The sequence below is a fragment of the Melospiza georgiana genome, chromosome 3 (genome assembly GCF_028018845.1).
Source record: "Melospiza georgiana isolate bMelGeo1 chromosome 3, bMelGeo1.pri, whole genome shotgun sequence".
Lineage (NCBI taxonomy): Eukaryota > Metazoa > Chordata > Aves > Passeriformes > Passerellidae > Melospiza > Melospiza georgiana.
The window spans coordinates 18693421-18710627 of NC_080432.1; the positions used below are offsets into that span (position 1 = coordinate 18693421).

Sequence of the window (17207 nt, forward strand, 5' to 3'; positions counted from 1 at the left end):
CAGGGACTGCAGGGGCTCGCAGGTCAGGCTAGGGGAGGCTCTGCTGTGACCTTGGCCGGTGGCTTCCACGGCGCTGCCGATCCAGGGCGCAACGCGCTCCGTGTGCCCCTGCCCTCCGTGGGGCCCCGAAACCCGCGCGTTCCGAGCGCCGTGCCGGAGCGGGTGACCCGCAGGGACTCCCACGGACCTCGTATTGTCACAGCCCCGCTGAGCGCCGAGCCCGGGGCGCTCTGACCTCCCTCACGGAGCTCCGGGCTGGCAACCCCGGCGGGGGCAGGAGGTGGGCCGGCCCCTCCCGGGGGTGGGCGGCAGGCGGGGCGCGGCGGCTCCTCCTCGCCGGGCCGGGGTTAGTTTCGGAGCGGAGCCGGGGGTGGAGGCGGCGGCGGGAGAGCGGCTCCCGGTGGGAACAAAGCGGAGGCTGGGCCGAGCCGAGCCGGGTGCCTCCCGCAACAGGTCGTCCCGGCAGCCGCAGCGCAGCCCCTCCGTCCCCCGGGCCGCCGCTCCCCGCTCCGGGTGGCGGGGCCGGCACCGGCCGCCCCCATGCGGTTCGGCTCCAAGATGATGCCGGTGAGTCCCGGGCCGCGGCGAGCGGAAAGTTGGAGCGGGGCAGCGGGAGGGAAAATGGATCCTGCGGCCGTGGAGGGGGGCGGGAGGCGACTCTCCTTCCCTCCGGCGTTCCCTGTCCGCCTTCCCTCGCTCGGTCGGGGCTCCGCGGCCGCTCAGGGGCTTCCCCTCCCCCTCCCAGGTTTTCCTTTTCTTCCTCTTTCACGCCGGGATCGGCTTGTTAGACGGGCCCGCTGGAGCCGGGCCAGGCCGGGGGGGCCGCGGGGCCTCGGCAGCGGCGCGGGGTGGAGGGGGGCCCGCAGCGCCCGGGGCTGCTCCTTCGGCCGCTGCTGGGGGATACGGCTGGGATGAGGCTTCCCCGCCCTCCCGCGGGCTAGTGGGCACTTCGCCTGGATCCTGCTTTCTTCTCTTTTTTTGTTTGCTTGGTTGGGTGTTTTTTTTTTTATTTGTAATGGTACGAAGTTCTCAAAGTTGGTTTGAGCTGTGCTGTTTCTGGGGGTTTGTGTGGTTTTGCCGTGCAGTGCCCGGGCTGCCGGAGGAGGAAGATGGAGCCCGCGTTGTTTGCGGTGCGGAGCTCTCGGGGCAGGTATTCCCCACCTCCCCGACAGAGTTTCGGGAGCCCTTGGCGGCGGTGTGTGCTAAACCTGCCCGGCTCTGGAAGGTGGCTCTGTTATAACACTTTCAAAGGGCACACGGAGCACCGCCTCCTCTGAGGAGTTTTGCCATGAATTTTAAATGCTCCGTTTTTGTCAGTTGCAGTTTTCCTTAGTTTCCAGCGCAATACATGCGAAAGCGGTGACGTAAAATAGTTTCCTTTGAAGGTACACCTGCCACTAAATCCCTGGGTTTAGTGGCAGGGATGCCCCGTGAAATCCATATTCTATTGTTCTGGTAGACTGGAGTATGTACAGAAAATCCTGACGAGCTTAATACCTATTTAGTCCTAGCTGAGGGTGCTTTCAAGTGTGCTCTCTGCCATCCTCCCCCGGGCGGTGTGGCCTGTCTTACCGAGTAGCTTTGCACGCATAGGTGGTTCTTTCAACAGCATTCTTGTATTAAAGATTATTTCTAGTTTAACTCTTCAAGGAACTGACTGAAGCAATCAAAGGAGCTGTAGTGAAAGGTGAAAATGGGAATCCGTGCTGGAAGGACGTGGGTGTTTCAGGCAGGCTTGTTTTGCTATAGGTGTGAGGTTCTTCCTCTGCAATTAGGAGGAAATAATGAGCGATAATTTGATCTCGCAGAACACTTAGAGAAGGCTGGGTGACGATTGCTCTGGCTAATGAGGGAGGAACAGACACAATATGAGCCCAACTAGATTAAATAGCCAGTGTGTTGTCTGTCAACAGTGGTGTTGTCTGACTGTAAAAACTTAGAAAAACAAGCAGTAAATATAACAAGGTGTTGATTCAGTCCATGTCAAAACTGAGCTAGGTAAGCGCCCTCGTATATCAGTGAAATCTTCAAGAGATGCTGTTGCTGGTGAGTTCCTCGTCACTGAGTTCAAATAAAGGAGAAAACAAACAGGCGCAGCCTTGTCCTATCAGCATTCGCAGGTGACAAGTTCCAGAGTATGCATTGCCCCGGTGGCTGCGACTTCTCTTTGGTTGATGACTCAACTCATTAGGGATTCTGGTGTTTCACACGTAAATAAAGGGGTGAATACGGCCTTTTCACATTGTGTTTACTGCGAATAATGAAAGGATTGTGAGGGTTGATAAGTGGCTTACGGAATAAAAAATGTAAGTATTTTGAGTATTAGGACTTTTAATTCAGCTTAAAAAGCTTTTCTCCAGATTTTCTCATTGTCTTTTCGCTAATAATAAAAAAACCTCTCATTTATTTTTTCAGATAAAAAAAGTTTGAGATGGGCAGAGAGGGAGGGTTGGAAGAAGAGAGGGAACTGGACATTAGGGCTCTTTTATTTGTTCAGTAGTGCAGTGTTCATAACTTCAGTATCTTTTTCTTCATTGTTTGTATGAGAAGTAGTAGGCTGGCCCTAAACCATCTACAAAATGTTTTGTTTCTTAAAGTTTATGATGTCTCCTTCTTTTCCCCACCCTACAAATAAAATCATCTCTATATGATTTTTAACTCCCAGCTCCAGGTCCATCTCCTGTGCTCCAGAAGAGAGTGTGGGCAAAGGATTAAACAACAGTTTGTTCCCCAAGTGGGAAATACAGGCAACGTGAGCCCAGCCAGGAATTCACCTCTGAGCAGCTGCCAGGGAAAAGCTGGGAAATTGCTGTAGCAGCACAACTACTCATGGTCTTGGGAGACTACCCTGAAATAGGAATGTTTTCCTTGTGGTAATGACAGATAGGAGCTGAACTGCTGCTGTAACCATATGTGAGGGCAGTGGGACTGAAAGTCTGCAAGAGGCTGTGCTAAGAAGTAATTTGTGTGTAGCTGTACTGATGAAGGTAATAACAGGGTTAATGCTGGCAAGCTGTGAGAGGTTGTCTCACCTTTCATCTGTGAAGGCTTGTGGGAGTGTGACTGGTACTGTTAAGCAGTGAAAAGGAGCTGGAAACACTTTCTAAAATAGCATATTTTTCCACAGCATAATTGGTATCTCTCCTTTTATTTTACATTATTACCCTAAAAGGAGTATGTATTGAGAAATAATTTGGGTCATTATGCATGCTGGATAAATGTTTGGGGTTTTTTTTTTTTTTCCTGTCAGAATGTGGGATGTGGTAGATTGAGCTACCCTTTAATACCCAGAGAATTTTTAGATCAACCCCCTTTGGTCTAGATAATTATTAATTTTTCAATTTGAATTATGTGCATTGGTTCCTGCGGCCTCTTGAAACTGGGATGGATCCAGACCCAGAGCTGTATTGTTAGGGACTAACTTGGCAAACTGGAGAGCACTTTAATTCCTTTGTAAGTTTTGCCTTCTATCATCAGAAATGACTGAAATGTCTGACACCCGAGTTCTTGATAACCACATGTTCTTTTCTAATCAAGTTAAACTTTCAAGTGTAACTTAAAAGCTGCAACTTTGATAACCCAAGGAGTAGTGCTTTCCTTCTGAAGTCTAACATCTTGTCCAAGAGATCTTCATGGAGTTGCCACATCCAGTGAGCACTTCAGGTACATATTTTCACTGCAGAATGCTCACTAACTAGTTTGTGGATATCTCTACATTTCACCTTTAAAAAACCCATATTTAAAAATTAAAGCTGTTTTGCAGCTAATTGGAGCTGCTGTATGTATTCTGAGTTAGTGAGGTAGTCTGTCTCTGGGAATTTTTGTAGGAGGCACTTCTCTGGTAGTTTAACTAAAGAACTTTTAGCAGAAATGAATCTCTTGTGCTTTGTAATATAAGCAGCTGTAAGTTTATAAACAAACTGACCCCCAGCAGAGTTTGAGAGGAATAAGTGAGCTGTAGGATCTCAGTGCTGTTCCTGTGGTCTTTTAATTATTTATCTCTGATCGGGTTTATCAGTCATTAACACTATTTTCCTTGGCCCCTTTCATGGATTTCAGTGCAGGAATGGGGTTTCAGGCTGTGAGCTCTTCAAAGAGTATGCTGTATATCTTCATCTAATTGGAGGATTTAGTTTATTAAGTGTTCTTTTAACTGAATATCCTCTTAATCTTAATAATTTAAAAGTTTTAATGCTATGTTCAAACACTTTAATATGGTACTCAGTGTTTAAGTATTCTGTCTAGAATGCTAAATAAAGCTTAGGTGATTGTTTTGCTGGGCTGTCTTAGCTCTAAACTTCTCAAACCTCTTGGACTTCCCTTACAGACTCTGACCTGTTGTTATAAAAAATAGAAAACACTGCCTTGAGGTTCCCAGAGTGCTCTTTTTCTTTTTTCCCCTCCCTTTGCTTCATGCTGTTACAACAAGATATTTTTTACTTTTTCTTTTTTTCTCCTGTTCAGTGAATAATTGTTCCTGGAGTAGTTTTAAATGCATTTATTTTCTCCTATGTAGTTTTTAATATCATAGCACTCTACCTGCAATTTGTGTTCTATTACACAGCAGTGTGTTAATGTCTTTGTTTCTTGGTGTGGCTTTTATCAGACATGGGGGAAGGGCAATGTTACAGATTCACACCAGATCAAGCTGTGGTGACCATGGGAATAGTTAGTGATGCCTCTTCTGATTTGTTGAACAGTTCAGGGGCTGAGTGCCTTGTGGGGCTCTTGCATTTACACTTTTGAGGGCTAATATGGTGTCATGAAGTTTGGGATGGATGGATAAATCACAGAATTTTGTTTTGTCTTCTCCTTCCTAGTGTTGTCAGAAGGGATCTCTGCTTTTTTGGGGAGCAGATCTCCTTTGTGGCATTAATTTACATGCAAGTCAGTTGGACTTTAAAAAGGCAGGTATAAAGGTTATTTCCACAGAATAAACTAGTGGCATGGCAGTGTGCCTAGCATTCCTTTCAAATTATTGATGGAGAAACTCTTGAAAGTGCTCTGTTTGCCTGGCCCTGTCCCTGTCAGCAGCCTGCCTTGGGGACTGCTCTCTGCCTCCTGTGTGTGTTATGGAGTTGGTTTAATTACTGCACAGTCCTGCCTTGCTGCCACACAGCCTCCCTGGTGGCTAACCCTGACAAGATGGGCTCAGGCTGCCTGCTGTGGCTTGGTGGCACAGCTGAACAAGGACTTCTTGCCTCCTTGCCCTTCCTTCCCGTCAAAGGAACAGCCAAGATCCTCTTAACGTCTGGGCTTGTGAAATGTGAGAGGTACTCAGTGCTCTGGGAACTGGAGGATGCTCCTATTCAGGAGGTAACGAGCAGATAAATCTTCTCTTTGCTCTCAGTTTTATTATCTTGAGGCCTGGTTTCTGTCAGCTTAGTCACTTGTGAGTCAGGCAAAGTCTTTTTGATGTTCAGTTCCCAAACAGAGGGATGATACTGTGAGTAAAGGTCACCAGAAATCCTGGACATCACGTGAAGTGTACTTAATTATCTTAGTCACTACTGCTTCACTGGTTTAGAGGTTTCAGACTTGTCTGTGGAACATGAAAGACCTGAAGTGTTGTTTAAAACAGCGTTGGATAGCTTGCTGCAGTTTGGGATAAATGTTCATGGGGAGGGAACAGTGAGCTGGGACAGAGCAGCAACTGTGACTGACGTGTTAAAGGGCACAAAGTTGTCTTCTGCTGTTGCTGTTTGCATTTAGTTAATCATTAATGTTCAGGATCTTGCTGCTGCTGTTTAGGGTTAGTCATGCACTTGTACTCATTGGGTGTTTCACCAGAGGGATGGGATTACATGGATGTTGACCCCACTGGTGTTTTAAGGATGAACCCTTTGGGTTTTGTTTCTGTGGTGTTAATACCAAGAATTTTTTTGCTGAGCTGGTAATGTAGTTTCTGTACAAATTGGTTCTATACTGCTGTGATGCTTCCTGGTCTTAATCTGATATGAACCTTTGATAAATGGCTGTGTACAGTGCTCTACCTTTTACTGGTGTTTATTTTTAAAAGAAAGATTAGAGGAAAACTTAGTACAGTTGTCTAGGGTTTTACATTGTTTTAAAACTCTTTTCATGTGTTTATTTCATGCTTCTGCAAAGTAAAGCGTAGACATTTTAAAATCAAGCTTGTACTGCAGTTATCACTTAGTGTGTTCTCTTGATAATACAATTGATTCCTTTATCTGCAGTGTACCTGGGTGATAATACCCAAACTCATGTAAAAACATGGACATGTTCCCACAGAATTGACAAGAAGGTGACTTTAAAGGTTCTGACATTATTGAGTTATTCTGTATCAAACATTTGATCTGTAAAATGCAAACTGCTGTGGATCATAACTTTGGATAAAGTGAGCAGAACCTTCAGGGAGGTTGAGCCATTTGTTAGAGGTCATGCAGTGAGCTCAGCCTGGGATGTGGAGGACCTGTAGAGTCAAACCAACTGGGACATTGTGGTGCAGCTGGAATACAGGTCTGTCATATCCAACATCAGCATTTAAATGATTTGCAGGGTTAATGACAAATGGAGAGAGAGCTCTGGTGGTAATTCATTGGGTTCCACACTTGAGAATGGGCCCTGAAAGAGATGCTTCACAAATCCTTTAAAATACATAAAATAAATATTCTTGTTTCACTGTTTAAGATGTATCTTGGATAAGAAGCAGTGTGTGGGTTTCATGTTGTTTTTTTGTTGAATAAGTTAGATTTTCCTTGTCTTTTGATACTTCTACTTTATGAAACTTAATTACTTAAGGAGTAATTTAGATCTAAGTTTAGATTACTGGTTTTCCTCTATTTCATTAGGGTGTTAAATCACATTGTTTTTTTCAATTGAAGGCTAAGGGAGAGTCTCTGGAATTGTGTATTTTTCTTATTTAATTTTCCTTCTGTTATTTAAAAGAGTAAAAATATTTTTTTATGTATTTGAGCTGTGTTCTGCACCAAACCAGGGCAGCTCCAGTGTAGCAGCAGCCTGTGAGTGTGTGAACAAGGAGCTGGAAGGCTCCACATAAGCACTGCTGTAATTTATCCTTCTTGCATTCTCAAGGTGTGGAGGCTTCACCTTCTACAAGGTGACTGTCCCCTTCCTGAATTTCAGTAGCCACAGGCCTCTTCAGCAAGACACAGGAATCTCACCCTCCTGTTCCTTAGTTGTTTTGCTGAACAAAGCTGAAGTTGTGCAACTTGGCTGGGCTAGCAAATAATATGAATTTAGAGGAGGGCTTTTACTCCCTGTAGCTGGGTCTCTTACTCAGCTGTTTGTCATACCTGTGCACAGTTATAACTTGCTTATTTCCCTGCTGCCTGAGTGGTGGCTTGTCTAGTGCACTTTCTCCTTTTATTTTCTTTTTTTTAGGAGTGTGCACAGACCTTTTTCACTCTGCTCTCTCAGTATTTGCTGTGCTGAATGCAGAATCTTACCTAGGTCAGTATCTGAATCACACAGAGCAGTGATTTGTGGAGGGATAGAGCGTAAGAGAACAGTGCAGAAGGTAATTTCACACCTGAGGAGTTGCAGCTGTACCAATCACCAAAGATTAGGAACAGCCCTGCCCTTAACAGGCCACAGCTGTGTCCAATAATGATGAGTGCTGCAAAAGAGAGGGTTGGCTGGGTGAGAAGAGAGTTGGAGTTTGTTGGCTGTGCTGTGAAGAAGGAGTCGGTGCTGTGAGGAGCTGCCCATGAGAACTCACCAAGAAGGTATGGGGCTTTTGCAATAAGATGACATCAGTGATTGTTAGCTCCTGCCTGATTTCTCCAGACACATGAAACCTTTTCCTGCCATCTTTGGATATCCTAAGCCAGGGAAGACCCTGTAAAGGATGGCATTCCAAGAATTTGTTAGAGCTTCTCTGGTCTCAGCTGTAGTACAGCTGTGTGTCTCTCAACACAATCAAGTGTTCAGGAGAAGCTCATTCCATAGCAGGGAATGACTGATTTCTGGCTGTAGTGGAGTGAGGGAGGTGTCACTGAATCTGAAAGATGGAGTGGGAGTGCAAGGGACCAGGCAAAATGGACCAGACCTCCCAGGAGACTGGCAGGGAGCTCTCCTGTGAAATACCAAGGTGGCAGAGGGACTGTGCCATGGCTCACGTCCAGGCTGTGTTCCTGAAGTGTTGCTGTCCTGTCATGCTGCTCTGTGGCTTCTCCATGCTGCATCTTCCAGCCTTTTGAGAACAGATTCTGCTGCAAGGGAAGGTCTGTGCAGGGAAGTTGTGGAGGGGTAGAATGTAAGAAAATAAAGATAGTGCAGAAGGTAGTGTAATCCCTGAGGAGTTGCAGCTGTACTAATCACCGAAGATTAGGAACAGGCCACAGCTGTTTCCAGTAAGAAAATAAGTGTTACAAAAGTGGGTTAGGCGGTTGAGAAGAGAGTTGGAGTTTGTTGGCTGTGCTGTGAAGAAGTAGTCAGTGCTGTGAGAAGCTGCCCTTGAGAAATCACCAAGAAGTTATGGAACTTTTGCAATAAGATGACATCGGTGATTGTTAGCTCCTGCCTGATTTCTCCAGACAAGTGAAACCTTTTCCTGCCATCTTTGGATGTCCTAAGCCAGGGAAGACCCTGTAAAGGATGGCATTCCTAGAATTTGTTAGAGCTTCTCTGGTCTCAGCTGTAGTACAACTGTGTGTCTCTCAAAGTAATCAAGTGTTCAGGAGAAGCTCATTCCATAGCAGGGAATGACTGATTTCTGGCTGTAGTGGAGTGAGGGAGTTGTCAGTGAGTTGTGAAAGGCAGAATGCAAGGGACCAGGCAAAAATGAACCAGATCCCCCAGGAGACTGGCAGGGAGCTCTCCTGTGAAATACCAAGGTGGCAGAGGGACTGTGCCATGGCTCATGTCCAGGCTGTGTTCCTGAAGTGTTGCTGTCCTGTCATGCTGCTCTGTGGCTTCTCCATGCTGCATCTTCCAGCCTTTTGAGAACAGATTCTGCTACAAGGGAAGGTCTGTGCAGGGAAGCCATGGGCACAGCACTCTGTGCTTCTTGCCTCTGCACTCGTGTCCCTCTGTGCTGTCCTTAGGTCTTGCCCACAAGGCCCTTATCAGAGTGATTTACCAGTGTTGCAGAAAAACACTGTTATTTAGGGCACTTCTCTTGCAAATAGTATTTAGTAGTGGCTAAGAGAAGGTTTTCTACCTCCAGGGAAGCTGAATGAGCAGCCAAGTAGTACCAGGCTGAAAGGGACAACTTCTGAATCTTTTGAAGTGAGAGGAGCCTGGCATAATATGAATGTTATTTGTTTAAACTCTGCTCTGTTTAATTAATTTAAAATAGGTGTAACATCACCTAAGCAACCACCATTCTGTACAACACTGTGTTGTTTACTGTCATGACTTTGGTGACAGCCTGCAAAGCCAAAAGCCACCCAGCAAGCTCTGCTGCCTTGCCCTGCTGAACTGTTGTCCCTTCACTTCTCAGTTGTGTCTGCACAGAGCTGCTATTGCCTGGAGAGAGCTGTGGGGAGTGAGAGCACTTAAATAAAACCTGTCAGACAGTGCTCAGCTCTACAATCTGCCACCCTTCTGCAGTGTCTGGTGGAGTGCCTGAATGTTTGGGATACAATTAAAATGTGTAGAGCTCCACAGGAGCAAAGGTTGGATCAAGCAGGTTGCTTGGGCTCATGGGCTGACTGAAGGGAACAAGATTTCTCCTTCCCAGTTCTGCTGGAGTTTTACATATCCTGTTACTGTAAAGTGCTTGGCTGAGATTGTCTGGCCATTCATCATTTCTGGTGTTGGACTAGCCCCACTGATCCCTTTTAACCTGCAAAATAACAGCAAAGATCCATCTGTTGTGTTGCAAATGCTCAGTGTGTCCTCTGTGCCAACTGAATGGCTGCTGCTTTAGTTGCTCATGACTTCTGTGTGTTGCAGCCCAGAAGAAGTAGGACAAAACTCCTCCTTTATGGCTTTGAATAATAATAATAATAAAAATCAGCTGTTGTCACATAGGTGTGATCACCAAGCACAGGCATTTGGTGCTGGCCAGCTTTGGCATGGCTGGTGGCTGTGTTGGTTGTCTGCAGTGCTGTGTGTCCTGGGTGTGACAAGTGAAGGTCATTGCCATGCAGCAGGGGTGTGTACCCACCCAGAGCTGGTGGTGAGCTGGGAAGGGCTGCCCTTCTGCAAAGGTGTGGTGTGACATTACACCTAATAAATTTAATAGTAGGATGCTGCTCAAATGGATGGTCTTGTTCCTTTGGTTTTCATCCACACCCAAAGCCACGTGGTTTTTGTAGCTTCCCCTTGAATTTAGTAAGGACCTGAGTGATGGTTTGTAGCAAATAAAGGAAAAAAAGGAGCTAAAAACTTCCGTGGTGGAGGTGATTTGTCATGGGGCTGTGCAATCAGAAATAATGTGGATTTGGGAGGGTTTTGGTGTGCCTCAGCTCTCCATTGGGGAGCAGTCAGATGATACCTTATCCTCTTCCTACCCTTATGGTATTTACAAGGAATGCCCCAACAAAGCAGGAATGAAACATCTGACTCCATGTTCTCAGAAGTCTAATTTATTACTTTATAGTACTACATTATATTAAAGAATACTATACTAAATTATACTAAAGGATACAGAAAGGATACTTACTGAATACTAAAAAGATAATAATGAAAACTCATGACTCTTTCCAGAGTCCCAACACAGCTTGGCCCCAATTGGCCAATGAGTCAGAACAACTCACACCAGAATCCAATGAAACAATCACCTGTGGGTAAACAATCTCCAGACACATTCCACATGTGAGCATAACACAGGAGAAGCAAATGAGAGAAGAATTGTTTTCCTTTTCTCTGAGGCTTCTCACCTTCCCAGGAGAAAATCCTGGGTGAAGGGATTTTTTCAGATAATGTGAATGCCACACTCTCCCTTGAGAGTTGGTAATACAGGGGAATTTCTGCACCATCTTTGTGTGTTGTCACTCATTTCAAGAATTAAATTGGACTAACAAAAACATAGCATTTACTCTGGTGATATTTAGAAGATGGAGCGAGGAAGCCTCTACATTGTAATAGCAAATATGTAGGAAGACAGAGCAGATTTGGAAAGTGATAAATAGGTACACTGTTGTGCTGTGTGGTCTGAAATTGCTAGTTTGGGTTGGTTTGGTTGGTTTTTTGCTTGTCCTGCAGGTAGATGGCTGAAGAGCACCTTCTGGAATTGGAGCATAAAGGAGATGTCAGCCCAGGCTGTGATGGGCTAAAATGCTTTTGAATTTACCACTGTAGTAATGCATTTTAGGGCACCAGACTGGTCAGCTTGCATCACAGAACAGCCCAGTGTGTCCTGTGACTTTTCCTGCACTGGGATTAATCTGTGTGGTTAAATATGTCATTGTTTCAGCTGCCAGGAATGGTGTGTCCTCTGACCTACCTGTGTGTGTCATGAGTGTTTTGGTTTGGAGTGTTTTATGGAGGTAGGACACAGGTTTTGACAGCTGTTTTCCTGGAGGAGTGACTAATACAATGTGTTTTCAGCAGTGTTTGGCACAGAGCTCTGTGAAGTTGCTGGGTTTGGAGTAAATGAGTGTTCTGTGCCTTTTTTTTTTCCCTGACTTGCTACATGATTTGTTTTGTCTTGCTGTTACATCACAAATCTTCTGCTCTCTTGTTCTTTTCTTTTTTTAATACCATTTTAGATACGTTGACTCACAAAAAAAGAAATTCCTCTCTTCTGCTTCCATACCCTGCCCTCCCCCATAGGTGTTCCCACCAGCACAGCCCCCTGGTATCAGTAAATAGAATTTAAGTTATAAATGTGCTTGATGTATGGGTAGGCACTTGCTATATGATAAATGTGACTTTGCCTTGTGTCTTCTGGTGGGCTGAGGTGGAGCTGCTTCCTGGTGTGAATGCTGATTGTCTTTTTATTGCTAGATTATTACAAATTGGCAGAAAAAGCAGAAAAGGAGAGTTTTTAAACTCAGGAAGAGTTGGTGTCTTAGGCAGTGGGAGGTGTGGTGTGGGTGGGAAAGGTGCCAGATCCTGTGATAGCCTGTGTTGTTTAGGTGTAGGTGGTGTTAAAAATGCTTTTATCCCTGATGCATATCTATTTTTGTTTTTCTCCAGCAAGAGTCTTGTCTTGTACAAAATCTTTTTTTATTACCAGGAAAAAAACTGGACTTTCTTTTCATTGTGAGAAAGTACCTGCATTTTAAAGGACTGTCTTGAGATTTGCAATTCTCCCAAGTCCCCACAGGGAGCATTTACTGTGGCCCCTTTTTGGCCTCTGGCCATGTAGGAGGCTGAAGGAACCATAACACTTATTCCCAAGGGGGGGAAGCTCTATTACAGCAAGAGCAGCCTACTTTCTTTTTTATTTTTCTTTATGAAGTTATTACTACCTTTTTTTTCTTTTGTACAAAGACTTCCTCTGGGTTTGACGTAAGTACAGAAAATTGAGATGATTCAGGCTTGAGCTTGAGTTCATAACCCCACTCATTATGCTTGGATGTTGCTTTGGCTTTAGGATCATTGGGAACAGCCCATGTTTTGGTGCTGAAGAATGGGAGGAGGAGCAACTGGAACCCCCCTGTGATTATGTTGGATGAGTTGGACTGCTCCCCTTTGCTGTAGTACATATCTATTGTAAGAATTACATGGTATAATTTTTTTATCTGCCTGAAAATAACATTAATTTCATTCTGCTTCTGTATGAAATGTTTATAACTTAGTGCTGAATGCAGAAGATGAGGCAGAGTCTGCCTGAAGGGGCAAACCTCCAAAGATCCAATTCTCCTTTGCCAGCTCCAGGAGGAGGAGGAGGAGCAAGCTGCAAGTAGGACACCAAGAGTACAAGTCCCAACACCACGTGTGAGCTTGCTGTTCTGACAGCCAGCTTGCAGGAGTTGATGGTGAAATGTCCAGCAGTGCACAAGTGGTGTCTGCAAGGATCCATGAGGAAGGATTTGGGGAGAAAGGGAAAGAGTATTTTGGGGTGGAAGGGAATATGTTGAAGGAGAGGAGCTGCACAGATGGCAGTGACAGGGATCTGTGAACGTGCTGCTGTGTGGTGTAATGTGAAGAATATATGCAGAGTTTGTTTACCCTGGATTTCTGCAGTTGTGTAACTACATTGGTGCAAATTCAAGTGGATCCAGGTCTGAGCAGAAGGAGCTGTGGATTATTGGTGTTGGAAAATGTGTGCTCAGTAAAAGGCTGTGGTTTCCTACATGTGTTACTGAAACCAATGTATTTTATATATTTTACAGGCCATTTTGTTTGGTTTTTATACTTGTATTGGGTTTGTGTAGCCAGGTTTTGGTGGGGGAGGGCTACATGGGTGGCTTCTGGGAGAAACTTCCAGAAGCTTCCTCCATGTCCAGCAGAGGCAATTCCAGCCAGTCTCCAAGATGGACCCACTGCTGGCCAAGGCTGGACCAGTCAGAAATAGTGGCAGCACCTCTGGGATAACATATTTAGGAAGAAGCAAAAAAAAAAAAAAATATTGTGCAGATGTAATTATGGCTGGAGAAGAGCCGAGTGAGAATATGTGAGAGGAACAGCTCTGCAGACACCAAGGTCAGCTCAGGAGGAGGAGAAGGTGCTCCAGGCACTGGGAGTGAGATTCCCTGGCAGCCTGTGGTGAAGACTGTGCTGAGGCAGCTGTGCCCCTGCAGCTCCTGGAGGTCCATGGGGATGCAGAGATCCACCTGCAGCCCGTGGAGGAGACTCCCACAGGAGCATGGGCGTGAAGAAGAGGCTCTGAATGGGCTCTGAAGCTGTGGGAGGCCCATGGTGGAAGAGGCTCCTAGAGGAGACCTTCAGACCTGTGGAGAGAGGAGCCCATGCTGGGGCAGGTTTCCTGGCAGAACCTGTGGGGCAGGCTGTGCCTCTGAAGCACTGAGCTCTGGAAGAGTGACCAACCTTGCAGCAGTTTGTGGAGAACTCTTACCTGGGGTGGTGGACTCACACTGGAGAAGTTCATGGAGATCTTTATCCCATGGGAGGGACCCTCACTGTGGCAGGGAAGGACTCCTCTCCCTGAGCAGCAGCAGGAACAGCCTGTGATGAACTGACCCCAGTCCCAATTCCCATCTCCCTTTACTGCTGCTCTTTCCAAGCTAGAGCTGGAAAGGTGGGGGAAAGGTCTTATTGTACTTCTTATTTTCATGCTCTGATTTTTAAAATCACAAATCCATTTAACATCTCTAATTTGAATCTCTTTTGCCTGTGACATTTGGGGTATGATCTCCAGCTCCTTATCTCAATGTATGAGTCCTTCATTATATTTTGTCTCCCTCATTCATTTGCAGAGGGGAGTGATAGAGAGGCTTTGGTGGGAGCCTGGCATCCAGCCAGGGTCAACCCACTACAAACTTTCAGATTATTTTTTTTCCTACTAAATGCTGATGTTGCAGTAGATCCTTGCAGTGTAAAAGTATGGGTGGCTTTGAAAGCCTCCTTTGAGATTTTCTTGCCTTGTGTGATACATGGTAGCCCAGCCAAGGAGTGGGGAGTTAGGTTGCTCCTGTGCTGAGTGTTCATCCAAAATACTGAGCTTTATTTGCATAGACCTTTCTGGTGTCTGGCTTGTGGGAGGGCTTTTGCTTTCTTGTGTATGAAAATGCCTGAAGAAAAATGTCAAGCTGGAAAATGTAGCTTGGGTTCAAAGTAAAAGTCTTTGTTTGGAAAGCTCTGAAAGACTGGGTGCATAATGCTCAGCTGAAGGAAGGGAGGATGTAGGTCAGAAATCCTGTGTTTACCAGTCCTGATAGACTTCACAAAATCAAAATTGCTAATCTAAGATAATGATTTTCTACAAGATTTGGCAGGAAAATTGTTATTGCATATTCCTCATTAGTGAGTCTGAAGTGCAGTGCTGAGTTCTGTTGTTGAGGTTGCAGCCCATGAAGTAGAATGAGAGCAAACATCCATCCATTAATTTCAGACAGTAACAATACTTGGCCACAACTTGGGCTGTTTCCCTTGCAGCTCTTCAGATTCCCATCATGATGATTCAGATGCCTGATAGAAATGTAATGTGGCATTTGTGCTGTAGCCTTTGCCCACTTGAACTAGCACATACCATAAGCAGATGGCTTTCATTCTGTTCTCTCTATGCTAAGGAAAAGAGGGAGGAGGAAAAAAAGGAAGGGGAAAGCTTTCTCTTTGAGGAATGGAAAAATGAGCTGAAAGCAGCAAAGTGCACAGAGATGTACGTTGTATTTAAAGTCCTGGAAAAAAAATGACATTTTTGTTAAAGATAAAATACAAATGCATAACAAACTTATTGTTTAAGTAAGTTTGTTATTTAAATAATACCATGCCATTGAGAGTAAAAGCTCAGTCTTGTTTTCTGCTGTGATACAATGAGAAGGGAAAAGGGCTGTGCTTTATATAGACTGGGAATAATCTGAACAATCCCATGGTGCTTCCTACTGTACTCCACCTACCTTGCATCATAACTTCCTTTCCCATATTTATGGCCCAAAGCCAGTGCAGAATAAACAGAGTGGAGTGTGAGGAGATGGCAAGAGCTGAACTCTCCGTGTTTGGGTGTGGCTGGAGGCAAGCACTAAACTTTACTCTGCATTTCTCTTGAACCCTCATTGAAAAGGATCAGGGATTGCAGGCATCCCATGTGCCTGTGTTCTAGTAAGTCTATTATTATCTTTGCTTACCTTAATCTTTTGCTTACCTTAATCTTTAGGGAGGATGTTGCCTGTGGAAGGACGGCTTTTTCAGGGTCTGGGGAAGTTCATGCAGAAGAATGACTGAATTACTCTGTTGTTGTGGTATGGTTTGCACTGAATGGAGAGCTGTAACTGCACCAGCTCTGACTGCTGCTTCTCACAACAGGAAAATGTGCTGTTGTGCAGGCTGTCTTCTGTTGTTTAGAAAGTTGCATCAAGTCAGCAAAAATATCTGTTTTAGCCACTGATTTCTCTGTAGCCATCTGGGAAGGTACAGCATCACTGCTCCCACTAGGTAAGATGCAAGACTTTTAAATTTAAAACTCTGTGTGGAGGGATTTTGTATTTATCAGGGAAGGCTTAGTAGTAGTTTAAACTGTGGGTAAAAGCAGTTATTTCTCTCACCTGTACTTAAAATGTGATAGTTAATCTATTAATTCTAAAATTTCTATGTTGCTAGTTTTTCAGTTAACTAAAACTAGCTTCTAAAATTACATTTTAGTTCAGGATTTAAATTCCTAGAAAAAGATGTAAATTAATTGAAAAGACCTAAAAGAACAACTTCTAATGCCTCCTTAAAAATGACAGCTGAGAAAATTTGTTATGTAAGCTAAAACCATTATTTAGCTGTGTTATGGAAATAAAAAAATCTTGAACACCGGTAATGAGAGCTTGAAGGGATTAGGTTTCAGTCTGAAATGCAGCTAATAAAGAATGTGCTACAGAATGATGTTATTAGCTCTGATGCAAAGTAACAAAATGAATCAAATTTTCCAGAGGCAGTTTTCCTTTTTTGGCTATCAAATAATGGGATTGGCTCTGCTGTTTTCTCCTTGTGTGCCTCAGTTTCCCTGCCTGTAAAGTAGGAAACTGCTTGCTTGTGTCATGACTTCCTGCTCATAAAGTGCTTTGAAGCTGAAGAATGGTGTGTGAATAGATGCCATGGTTTGTGTTGTGTAGTGCATGCTGTGCAGGAAGCCTCCATAAAGTTAGGAGTCCAGACAATAGTGAAAAATAGAATATATTACAAAAATAACAACCCTCTTCTTGATTATTCTTCTTGAGTTTTGCTGATTGTTGCCCATTGCTGACATTTTATGATCAGAGTTAAGATTTTTCCCTAGAAATGTGGGGCAGGGGGAAATGTGTCCCTTTTAACTCAGGTGGTTTCAGGAATTAATTAAGTGTATTTTAATTTACATCATGGCCCATGTAAGAGTGTTCTTCTGAATATTTGAAACCTGAATACTTGAATGCTATTAGTGTATGAATTAGAAAGTATCCAATTTAGCACTCTTTTAATTCCAAAGATGTGACATCAGCTTTATAACTAAGGAATAAGAGAAGTCTGATCCTTGCAGAAACACCATCAAAGCTGAAAAGTAAATTGCATTTCTATTCCCCCCACTTTAATCAATAATTGAGGCCCTCTGATCTAAGGAGAAGAGTGATTCAAGGCCTTTGATGTGAAATGATATCTTGTTGAATGGATGGGAATTATAAGACTTGTGTTTGCTCAGGTTAGTTTTTGGAAATGGTTTCTTCTGGATTTGGATTTTTAAAAAAATT

At 44.4% G+C, this 17207-nt stretch overlaps 1 protein-coding gene across 3 annotated transcripts in view; it reads left to right on the forward strand.

Annotated features, from left to right (window-relative positions):
• The first annotated feature begins 473 nt into the window (after window positions 1-473).
• TP53BP2 (tumor protein p53 binding protein 2) overlaps window positions 474-17207 on the forward strand; it is a 56048-nt gene continuing 39314 nt past the window's right edge. For 2 of the 3 annotated variants that reach the window (XM_058021080.1, XM_058021081.1), the window contains exon 1: window positions 474-567. In XM_058021080.1, coding sequence (XP_057877063.1) covers window positions 541-567 — 27 coding nt within the window. In that variant the 5' untranslated portion in view covers window positions 474-540. Of the gene's footprint in view, window positions 568-15584; window positions 15601-17207 lie in introns of those variants that run through there. The other variant, XM_058021083.1, reaches the window with a different exon arrangement.